Source organism: Amia ocellicauda, chromosome 8, assembly GCF_036373705.1.
Source record: "Amia ocellicauda isolate fAmiCal2 chromosome 8, fAmiCal2.hap1, whole genome shotgun sequence".
Lineage (NCBI taxonomy): Eukaryota > Metazoa > Chordata > Actinopteri > Amiiformes > Amiidae > Amia > Amia ocellicauda.
The window spans coordinates 19941279-19953216 of NC_089857.1; the positions used below are offsets into that span (position 1 = coordinate 19941279).

Below are 11938 nucleotides of genomic sequence, written 5' to 3' on the forward strand. Positions count from 1 at the left end.
AAAAAACAAAAGCAAGCAAACAAAAAGCTGTTAAAAAAAGACAATTAATCACAATGAATCTAACCAGTACAAAACTGGTTAGATACATTTAAGGCATAAATACCACATGGTCACAAGATCTCAAATCTTCCACATGACCAACAGTACCTAACACAACGAGATGGGAAGGGGATACAGGGACACAAAAAATAAAATAATATGAAAAGCAATAATAAACTATTATGACTATGATGATGATGATGATGATGATGATGATGATGATTCATATTATTACATTAAAACAATCTTAACATAGGAATATATATATATATATATATATATATATATATATAATTAAAATAAAATCCCCATGTTCACAATTTCCACCCAGTGTGAATTATGTCAGCTTGATAAGGTGCTACAAGTGTTACATTTGTAATCTACTGAACATTTAAATGTGCCCACTTTTAAAGGGACAATAACGCCTGTTTAATGTACTTAGCATATGGTACGGTTTGTAAGCCAATCACTGTCCTCGGCAGTGTAAACACAGTGTTCATTGGCTGGGGCTGTCCATGGCTTTCAATGGCCGGGTTCAGACCTATTGGTCAGGCACGCTGTCAATAATGAAAATAGGAGGGGCTGACAGTGGAAATCGAGCTTTCCAACTAATGCTAATCAGTTGCAAATCACTTTTTGGGGGATGTTTTTGCGTTGGGGAGGACTTTATTTACAGATCAGAAAACATTTGCAAGTTTTAACTGTTTAAGGATGCAGCCAAAAGTGTGTAAATGGTAAGTCTAAAGATTGGATATCATTTGAATAGAGACATATCCTGAGCATCTGCGTGTTTTGCAGCAATCTGTCTAACCGCGTGGTATTCAGTGTGGAGTCCTTCAGGTGACATCGGATTTTACTTTTGCTATTTTTAGTAGTAGTAGTAGTAGTAGTAGTACCACCATGTTTCGTTTTATTTAGATGGAAATAACCAGTAATAATTAAAGCCCTGAGTTGATACTTGCACTGAGAAGTTTCATTCAGTGGGCTGCTTGGTATGCGTGGGCATGTAGCAACACATGAAACTTTAGTTTGTGGAAAAACAAGATTTGGGAGAAAAACAAGCCGTTGCTATAAAGTAGATTGAATCTGCATTGGAGTTGAACAATTAATGCAACGTTAAGGAGGAGTGCTGTCTTTATTAAACTGTAAACCGTTACCAAATCTAGCAGTGCAGCCAAGTGTGCAGTTCATTGCGTATTAACCTTATGACAATCAGTACTGTTAAATAAAACCTACAGAACAGAAAATATACCAGACTGCACCAAGTTTAACAGCACTTCCGCGGATTTGCACAGTTGTCTTTTTAAATGTGCTAACTCTGTACTGTTTATGAAACTATATAAAATATAATCGTTTTTCTGTAACTTGTCATTTGGTGTCATGCGGAGTCCAGGTCTGCTTACTACTGAGGTGGCTGTTTCCAAGAGAAAGAAAGTAAGAAACTCGTGTAAAACCATTACTGAACTAGTTGGGCGTTATTTCATTTGTTTTGTATTAGTGATGTCTATTATTTTCGTTTGTCCAGTGCTTATTCATATGCATGGTATGTTTAACATGAAGTTATTTCAGTCTTAAAGGAGAGCATTAAGTTGGAGAGCAGATGATGATTATTTTGGTATCCTTTATCATGTCTAAATGCTTGGTGTGTTTTACATTTCGTTTGGGTTGTCATTGCCTCATATATTTCAGGAGGGGGCAAGGGCTTGGACTCTTTCTTCTTAAAACACTTTAAACTAGGTTTCATCTGGAATTAATCAAAACTCAAGACATCTGATTAAGCATCTATGGAGATATTTGGAAGGCCAACCACCTTGTTCATTAATCACGCTTAAGAAATGCATGGGACATTCATCTTCATATGAGTGTTTTAGTGCTCACTTTTTACCTTAATCGATGTATTATTAATAAATAACCTCTAATGCTTGCTTCATTATCTCCATTAATTATTTGAAGTTGGGTATAACATTGAGAAAACGATGAGAAACGTACGGTGCCCTTGACACAGTTGGTGCAGCCCTACTAAACTAATATAAATAAATGAAGGGGATCAGAGGCAGGAGTGAAAATGGCAGGGACTTTCAACTGCCCATGGTCCACATGCATTCCTCTTTCAGGCCCTCCTTTGTCATTTGTAAGGGCTGGACGCAGGCTATTGTATTGCTCTGGGTTTCATTCACAGGTGTAAAAAGTATTTAAAGTCCAAGGGCAACATTAGTGCCATTAATCAGATTGGTGAGCATCGCTGAACTTCATGTCCTAAGGCCTGCAGACTGATTCCTCCCCTGCACCGAACTGTATATGAGGTTGTTTCTGTGGTAGATGTTATAATTCACTTTGTGCATTGACCTGAATAGCATCAAGAGGGTCTGGATACATGCTGCGATAATGCAGTTCAGAGCAGAGGTGGATGGGAAATGTGTAGTTATTAGGGTGACTGTGGATTGTTAAGGGAATTCCAAGTGAGTTAACTGCCAAAGGTGATGCATTATGTAGGTGCTTGGGATTGCTGGAGAGACTGTTACATACAAGCAGCTTTTCACTACTGTCTTAACCATTGAGAGAGAGGGGCAAAAACAACATCCTGCCTGACCCACTCTGTTTTGTTTTCTGTAAGGCAGTCAAGTAAATTATATGCAATATATTTTTGTATGTATTTAAACTTTAAATAATGCATTCAAAATGTTAAATGTTGTCTTCATTCTGTAAACCAAAGGAACTGATTTACCAAATGCATCTTATAGGAAAAAAACACATTTGTTTCCAATTGTGTGGAATAAAACGGCAAACGTCTCTTGATTTACAACGTTTTATCATGAGCTACTGGTTTAACCTTTGATTTCAGATCCTACAAGCAAAGGCACTATGGGCTGCATGCCCCATTTCAGTGCATTTCAAATATGTTAAATAAGAGATACGCATTGGTCTGGTGATGCATACCTTCATCGAATTAAAATAATTCAAATGCCTGATCTCACATGAGGAAGACGTTAAATAGTTTATTCCTCCTAGAAAAACTTTCTTGTATTTGAAATCCACCTTCTTTCAAAGGGATTATAGGTTGTTCAACTACTGTAGGTGAGACAACGTGAGTATTTTTCAGTGATTCTCATCGCTTTATACTGGAGATGTTGGATTTGGACCAGTTATTAACATTACTAATTTGTCTCTGGGGATAGTTGAGATCAACTGGTGAGCTGGTGGTGTTGAAATAGTTTGGCAAATCACTGTTTCCAGTAGTTAGTTCATGTCCTTCTCTTCCTGTTTTTAGTATCCTGCATTTTAGTACTATGATCTCAATGATGTAATTCTCATGTAAACAAGGACAGGGAAAATCTGCTTTACGCCCTGTGAACTGAATAAAGAGATGTGGCCAATCACGTTAAATAATGGAGTGGAGGTGGTGTAGACTGAGATTTGTTTCAGTGGGCATTTCGTCTCAGGTGAGGTCAGTGTAAAGGCAGTTTCTATTCTAGACCCAACAAAATAATAAAGACTACGTACTGTCCATGAAAACCCAAATCAACTGTGTTTAAATATGCCCAGACTCATAAAAAGTTATTTGGTTACTTCATGAATAATAATGATTTATCTGGAAGATCTTGTGCGTGTGAAACCACACGACTTCTTGAACCACAGCGATTATTCTGATGGTATAAAATACGTGAATCGGAATGAGAATAAGAATGGTAATCCCTTAATAAATATTAGAATTAGGTTACAAGCAGAAAACCTTGAATGACCAATAGTGAATTGTTATATCTGTTCAGTCGCCTACTGGATATATTGTGTGGTTTTCCAGTAAAGATAAGCACTGTGGCGTCTTTGGAAATGTAAACGATTCTTGTCTTTTTAATTTCCATTAATGAAACTTTTTTTTCCTCCTCTAACAGAAATTATTCCCAGCACTGCAATAATGATGAGAGACCATTAGCAACAGCAGTGCGACACAGTTTTAGATGCTGAAGACGATGCCTGGAAACTCTTCTACTATGGATTTGCCCAAGACTGCATTACCACCAAAGACTGGCCATGAAACAATTAACAAAGGAAACTACAAAGATCGCTGGAGTCACATCCTAAGTGGACAGCATACCTAGTAGACTGTACTTTTGCTTAAAATACTTGGGTTGATGGGTTGATCTTTGGAATGAAACCCATGTCATTTTCTCGTTGTGTCTCTGGACTTGTCTGTGCAAGTGCCTTGACATCTTCTCTGTTGCTTTTAAAACTGTTTGCCTCCATGAACCACATTCAGGAACACACTGAGCGCACTCTTAACCAAGGGCCCCATGGTTTTCTTGAGCTCTTCACAACTGTGAAGCACAGAACTGGAATACATTTTAAATTACTGCTGAACACTTTTCATGAACCTCCATTTTGTTTAAAGGGACAGGTTCTGATGATCCTAGTAACCTCTGCTCCCTGGCATCTAAAGCAAAGGAATGCGATACGAAACACATGGGCCAAAAAGCACGGAGCACCCCGCCACTCTTGGCAAGTTTTATTTCTGATTGGTCAGCGCTCAGAAATGGGTATCTCCCCAGAGGTTTTACAGGAGCAGCAGACCTTTGGTGATATTCTGGTTGGGAATTATGCAGATTGCTACCGAAATCTGACCCTTAAAGTGATGCATGGTTTAAAGTGGTCTGTGGAGACCTGTGAGCCCCAGTTCATTTTAAAAACTGATGATGACTGCTTTGTGAACACTGACAGGCTGCCTTGGTTTTTAGCTGAGTACAACGACTTGAAAACCAATCTCTATGCCGGCTCTCTGTTTGTCCAGGGAAAGCGACACGTTATCAGAGATCCACTGAGCAAATGGTATGTTTCCCGAGAGGAGTACTGGGAAGATGAGTATCCTCCATACGCCAGTGGAATTGGGTACGTGCTTTCAGCTGACGCGGCACGAAGAATCTTGGAGGTCGCCGAGCGTGTTCGTCCGGTTCCCATGGAAGACGCTTATGTGGGCATTCTGGCGAAGGAGGCCGGGATTTCGGTGAAGTCCAGCGGACGGTTCACAAAACACAATGTAAACTGGAGGGTGTGCAACTACAGGTACCTCATGGTGATCCATCACTTGGATGTCAGAGAGCTTCAGGTGGCTCAGGAAAACATGATTAAAGCCAGAACCTCCTGTACTGAAACACAAGAAATCACGAGGTGGAAATAAGACGTGGATATGGGACCATCCATTGGAATTGTGTTGATTAGAAGATGGAGACAACATCCACGCTGTAATTTCTGCAATGGCGTAATAAAAAGCTACAGAATACACTTATATATTACATTATGAATGAAGCAGTTACATGTTGTTCAGGTTGTCCAATAAATTATACAGGATTGTGTGGCTTGTACATCCATATAAAGATGAAATTTCCATCTGTGCACAAATATGCATTGTATATACATATTTTATACCATTTATGCACAATTATCATTTGTTAATGTGGTAGTTATCCCCCCAAAGTTGACCTTTATCCATGCTTTAACTTAATTGTATAATGGAATCAAATTAATTCAGGATTGAAAGCAATTTTGCTGTCCTATGAATTATTAGTACTAGGACAGCGAACTTGTTTTACAATAAATGTGCTTGCAGAAAACTTAAGCTGATGACCATACATAATACAATTATGTTCATCTTTCCAGTAAAGTTGGTTTACTTTGCTAGAATTCCTTAAATTATAACAGAGTGCTATCTTGCTAATAAACGTACAGACCACACAAAAAACCATCAGACCAAACTAGGACTGGGCAATATGACGATATATATCATGTGACGATAGAAAAACGTCTATCGTTTCATATTATGCTCTATCGTTTATTTTGTTGTGTCGCAAATCTCACTCTTTACGGCGGTATTTTTCATCATTTGGACGACGCTTTGCGTTCTTCCCGGTTCTTCCACACGTGTCGGATACGGCAAGAAATGTGCATCAGAAACACAGACAGACATGAAGAGAGTGAACTCGACACAGAATAACCAATATAACCAAAAGATACTTTAATGCACAAGCGCACACGTCCCGCCCTGCTCTCGTCGCCGGGCTAAACTCAATCTGCAAGCACCCCTGACAATACCCCATTGCACCCCCCACCCTGCTAATTTAGATGTATATAATTTATATCAAATTAAAGCATAATAAAGTTGATTTGCATTTTAATACATTTGAAAGCATTGCAAACACATGCAGAATGTTTCTTTTTATTAAGATGGTGAAGTGGTACAACAGTTTATTATTATTATTATTATTATTATTATTATTATTATTAATAACTATTTTGTATTAACACATGCTGTACCGGTAAGCAGAATCGAAATGCGACAGTCAGAGAAAAAATGTCTCTGTCTGGCAGATATTAAATGCGCCACTATTAACCCGGATGTGGTAAATCTACCTGAATCTGTACCATTTTACAGCACATGTGTTGCATGATTACTATTACTTGTGTTACTGTTATGTGACAATAAATCATACGGTATACATGTATATAGCCCATAACAACATAACACACGTAATAGTAATCGCACAAAACTTGCGCTGTAACGTGTTGCATTATATATATATTTACCATGACAGCCTGCATGTGGTATTTGTTAGTTTTGCATAATTAATGATTAACGAAATACTTGTAGTTTGAATGTCTTTGGTCTTATTTTGTAGCTTGATTTGATAAAAACAAGAAATATCAAGATATATATTGTGTATTGCCCAAACGTCTAAAAATATTGAGATATTATTTTTAAGTCATATCGCCCAGCCCTAAACCAAACCAAACTGTTTCCTTTAAAGAACTGTCACAGAGCACATCAACTATTTGACTGCAGGGAAATATCATTTCCAAGGGAAGAAAAGGAAGCCCCACTTTCACTGCATGGTGAAACTGCATTCCCACCAGGGAGCTCACAAATAGACTTGTGCCCTCCTTTCTTTTGCAGAAGAAAACAAACATAAAATATAAAAATTTAATTAGATTACATTAAATGCCTTCATTGTTTATCTATAATTGAACTGTAACCATCACGCATGCAAACTGTATTTCAGCACACACCAAATGGCTTGGTGTCCATTAGGCTGCTAGTACTTTTGGATTCCATTGTCAGGATGATATCCTGTAATGCAGCTCTGTGTAATTAAGGCCCTTTTAAAATTTCCAGGTCCATTATAGCATAGCAAGCATTTATACTTCAATAAATTTTGTCTATAAGCTGCAAAATATTTTAAACATCCAGGGCTCAATTGTGAGGTGATAAATGCTGGAATCAGAAGCTGTGAATGTTGTTTTTCACTGCACCACTAACCTTCCATTTTAATAATTACCACAAAAAAAAACAGCTGCACTGTTTGAAATTAAGCTAATTATTTCACATACTTATTCTGCATGGGAAGCAGAGCTATTATAAAGACAATGGCTTTGAAGACTAGGAATACAGTGACTTTCTACCTAATTAGGATTTGTGTCATTCTTTATTTTTGTTTAGATGTACGGAGACGTTCTGTAGAAGAATTGGGGTAAAATATAGACACCTTTGAAAGACATTTGAGGACTACAATTAAGATACTGGTAATTTGCATTTTGTCAAAAGCATAATGTTTGTCAGATTGCAAATGCAAGAAAGGGTCACAAATTAAGGGGCAGTGTTAGGCCAATTATTCATTCCTCGGTATCAGAAGTTTTGATTCTACAATCACTTCAGACCATTTCTAAGAGTAATTTGGGCAATCGAGCACTGCAGCTGTGACAACCCTAAAACTATTGGGATTAAAATTACATTTCAGCCTCAGGAATGTGTTAATTTAAGAGCTCTTAACATGTAACTAGTATTAAAATGAACCACTCCTTGTTAGGGACATGAAGGGAATGTATGTCAAAGAACTTGTCCCTTTTTCTGAAAGGAACAATCTTTTTTGTTTGAAATTATTTAGTAAAGAGTTTGCCCGACTGAACCGTATGGTAAATCTAGCCGAGTCAAATCCGCAAATGTTAATTTACATAGTTAATTTTTTTAAATATTTAAACAAATGTTCAGCATCTTCTATCTTGCAGAAACCTATATCAACTCACTTTCAGGAGAAAAGAGCGTTTATGACAGGGATGTGCAGAGTTCTTCAATGATGTTATTTTTGTGGAATCCTATCTCAGAGTTTCTTATTTTTAAGAGCTGTGCATGAATAATAGATGTGTTTTCTTATGTTTCATGAAATCATCTGAAAAGCTTTGGATATGCTTTTTGTGGCTTATCTGTGTCTGCTGATGGTACAGCCTGTATACCTCTGCTGCCTGAAATGAAACTTGAGTTATGATTTCATACTGCAGAAAATGATAAATTGCCATAGCGTACTCATGGGATGATTTATAAAATCTGCATTGATCAAGAGTACTGAAGAAATGTGGTAACTGCTATTATATGTTACAAACCGCTAATGCGACATTTGCGACTGTAATTTCAAGAAAAAATGCACAGAATGTTATTGTTCAGTCAGCCATTGGTGGCAGTCTCAGGACAGGCTGGTTTTGACACCTTAATACTACATTGTGATGCACATTTTGTGTAAAATGTTTTCTTCCTGTGCCACTGATATGTCCAAAATCCACAATGCTTTAAAATATTTTCAAAACTATTTGTCAGGATTTTCTTTTAATGTGTTTCACAGGTATGAAAAGAACATAAGATGTATTATTTTACAGTTAAAGCACATAAACTTCAGTTAAATTGCAAAGAAAATATTATTATTTTTCCAAATGGTACAATGTATGTCAATTTGTTTTAATACACCATCCTCACAATATTACTAAAAAGACCATGAACATGTTTTTACAATTAATTTAACACAAACAAACTAAAAACAATACATGACTTCAGGTTTAAACCTCAAGGCTTGAATAACTATACATATTTTTGTTTCAACAAAATACATATATTTAATGAAATTAGAAATTGCCATTATCTCTTACCTGGTTAAAGAATTGCTTTTACCCAGCAGCATGGTTCCTTCTAAAGAGGTTTTTAGATAATTTACCCGTAGTTGAAGGATGAAAGATTAAGGTATTCAGACCACCAACTGGGTAGATTCAAAAGCCCTTCTTTGTAGCATACAGTGAGGAAGATTTTCTTTATTATTTTCCATCATTAAAACATTTAAATTATCCTAGGACCCAGGGGATGAAAAATGCAGGTATTTTAGGAAAGTAGAAAATGTAGTTGCTAAATGGAGTTAAAAAGTGTCTATAGAGGTGCACTTATATAGTACAAGTATAATTCATTCATTCATTCATTCATTCATTGCCTTTTCTGAAAGAAATGAAGATGTGGATGTTTAGGAAAATAATCTAAATTAGGAAAATTGCCCAAGTAATCCCAGTTAATTGGGAACACAGATTATGGCTATGGATTTACAGATACATAGGTTGTTTATAGAACATTATTTTGATTAATTTGACTACATTCTGAATTTAAATTAGGATACATTTTTAAATTAGCATGACATTTTGGTCCAGGCTATTGTTAGTGCCCCCAGTAAACTGTAGATTTTGTATGGGCCTAGTTTCAAATGTTTGTGTCCATTAGAGTTGGGGTTCAGGCTGTTGTTTGGGCCTAAAATGGGGTAGGTATGGTAACCAGCTGATGTGATTGCTTATAGTGTCACGTCTCTTTTCAGTACTATAATGCAATATCACAGTCCAGAATAATTATTCTGATTATTATTTAGTATTACGTTAATATGTTTGTTATCCCCATCTGAAGTAAAGATGTCTATACTTAAGGTATCTATGTATAGCACACTTGTTGGGAAAACTGCTATCTATCTTTATATAAATCCATACTTAGTCCGATGACATATCTTTATTCTCAAACCATTATGTCACATAATTTAAGGAAGAGCAGATTTTTGTAATGAACCCAATCATGTAGCCCAATCTCCTTAGAAGAAAGTGGAAGCAATTCTTAAATATTTATTTGAAGAAAATGCATAAAATAGGATTTTTGAAATAATTCTGTAAAAAAAAAAAATATGATTTTGTATTCCATGTATGTATCTGTGGAGAAAATTATTTAGATTAACTGCCAGTAATCGTGCCTCTTCAGTAGCAGTAGGGGAAATGTATCAAACAGCTTATTTAAATTCTATAATATGTAAGCAGACTGTTACCCTAATTTTTCCACTTGACCAGTTATTTTCTTGTGTGCTCCTCTTTGACAGCAACACAATGACACTAGGATTATGGGAAAAACAGCATTACTATTCAGCCTGAGACAGTTACTAATGGGACACTGAACATTTAACAGTTTGTGTCAAACTCTGGTAGTGACTGGTTATTTTGTGTCATGGTTGAGTTGCTTTCTGGTGGCTTAACATTTTATTTCCTTTAGTAGACCTGGTTCAAGACGGAAGATGCAATAACAGGAAACAAAACACAAAGGTCACAAAGTGGAATATGTACTTAATAATAGCACTGACAAATATATGATTCTGCATGTTCATATGCACAATTGACATCACACTAATTAGAGCCCAATAGCCAAATGTGTCTGAGACTCCAAATGTCTGCCCCACATGCAACTATTTGTTATAACATGATGTCATAAGCTGTGACAACAACAAAAACAAATAATAATTCAAGTGGCATCGATGTCATTCTATTTACCCCTACAGACAAGCTAGCAACAATAATTGATGTTATCAAGAGAGCTCCCCTCAAGCCATTTATGGGCAACATTTCAAAATTCACCAGAAACCAACCTGGAGGTTTGTGCTTTCCAAGGGATGGAAAGATAACTATTTGCAAAACCAAACTGGGATATGAAAACAAAAAAAAGGGATATCTTTAACTTAAAGAGTGGAATAATAGCTATTAATGTGTTGAAAATACATATACAAAATCTGAGATGTGTACATGTATATATTCGATGATGTATCATGCTCAGTGCATGGCAAAAGACAGCATCAGTTTAAAAAAAAAACGGGTCTTGACACAATGTCCGAGCAAACTCAGGGAAATGAAAACAAGTCAAGTGCATGTTTTAAATTGAAACTTACAATTTTAATTTTCGATGAATGTAATTGTATTGTGAAATATGTTTATTAAATATATGCTTTTCCTGAAAGGTGTAACACAATATGGTCAACTCAGCTGAAACATAACTATTTACTAAACTTACTTTTGGGGAAAATGCAAGAAAATGCATATTATTAATAAATTAATTTGAAAGGTGTATAAATATGTATGTATACTAATGGAAATGTAATTTTTATATACAATGACTGAAATATATCTATGCATTTTCAGATTAAATAAATGGCAATAAATATTATAAACAACAACCTTACATTGTCTTTTAAGTATTAACTGGGAGGGAAGTTGTCTTTCATAAACAATCTTATACAAATATCCAACTATTTGTCTAAGTCTAAAGTATTACATTAAAGTGTTTTCCTTTTCTGTAAAGGAACATGAAAGTACAATAATGCTATGTATATTAAATGAAACATGTTATTCTGCAAATTGTGTATTTTGTATTTATAGCTTTATCTTGTATTAGTAAGGGCAGATTTCACTGTCTGTGTTTCTATATGAAGACAAATCTGAATATTCTGAATAAAAATAAAAATAAAGTTTATTTCACATACTCGTGTTAATTGTCCTTTAAATAATTGTTGAAGAAGAACTCTTCACACTACGGGAAACATTTTGTAACAGGATCCTTTTCTCTGCAGCATTTCCAATCACAGAGCCATTGTGCTGAACTGCATTCATGATTAATCTTTTGAAGCCAATCAAAGTAACTATTGCTTTTCTATTAAATCTTGAATGACGTTTTACTATTCCAAGACAATTTACAGTCCGGTTTGTCATCTGGTAATGTGTAATTCTCAATTAATTTCATGTCCGCCCC

The 11938-nt window shown here is 35.8% G+C and overlaps 1 protein-coding gene across 1 annotated transcript; it reads left to right on the top strand.

Annotated features, from left to right (window-relative positions):
* The first annotated feature begins 651 nt into the window (after nt 1-651).
* On the top strand, nt 652-11671 carry LOC136754609 (beta-1,3-galactosyltransferase 5). The gene is made up of 2 exons (XM_066710592.1): nt 652-773; nt 3930-11671. The coding sequence occupies exon 2, from the start codon at nt 4187-4189 to the stop codon at nt 5207-5209; it is 1023 nt and encodes a 340-aa protein (XP_066566689.1). The 5' UTR covers nt 652-773; nt 3930-4186; the 3' UTR covers nt 5210-11671.
* The last annotated feature ends 267 nt before the right edge of the window (nt 11672-11938 follow it).

What these genes read in the sequence shown, in the direction of transcription:
- LOC136754609 (XM_066710592.1), top strand. Translation starts at nt 4,187, where the DNA reads ATGAAACCCATGTCATTTTCTCGTTGTGTCTCTGGACTTGTCTGTGCA.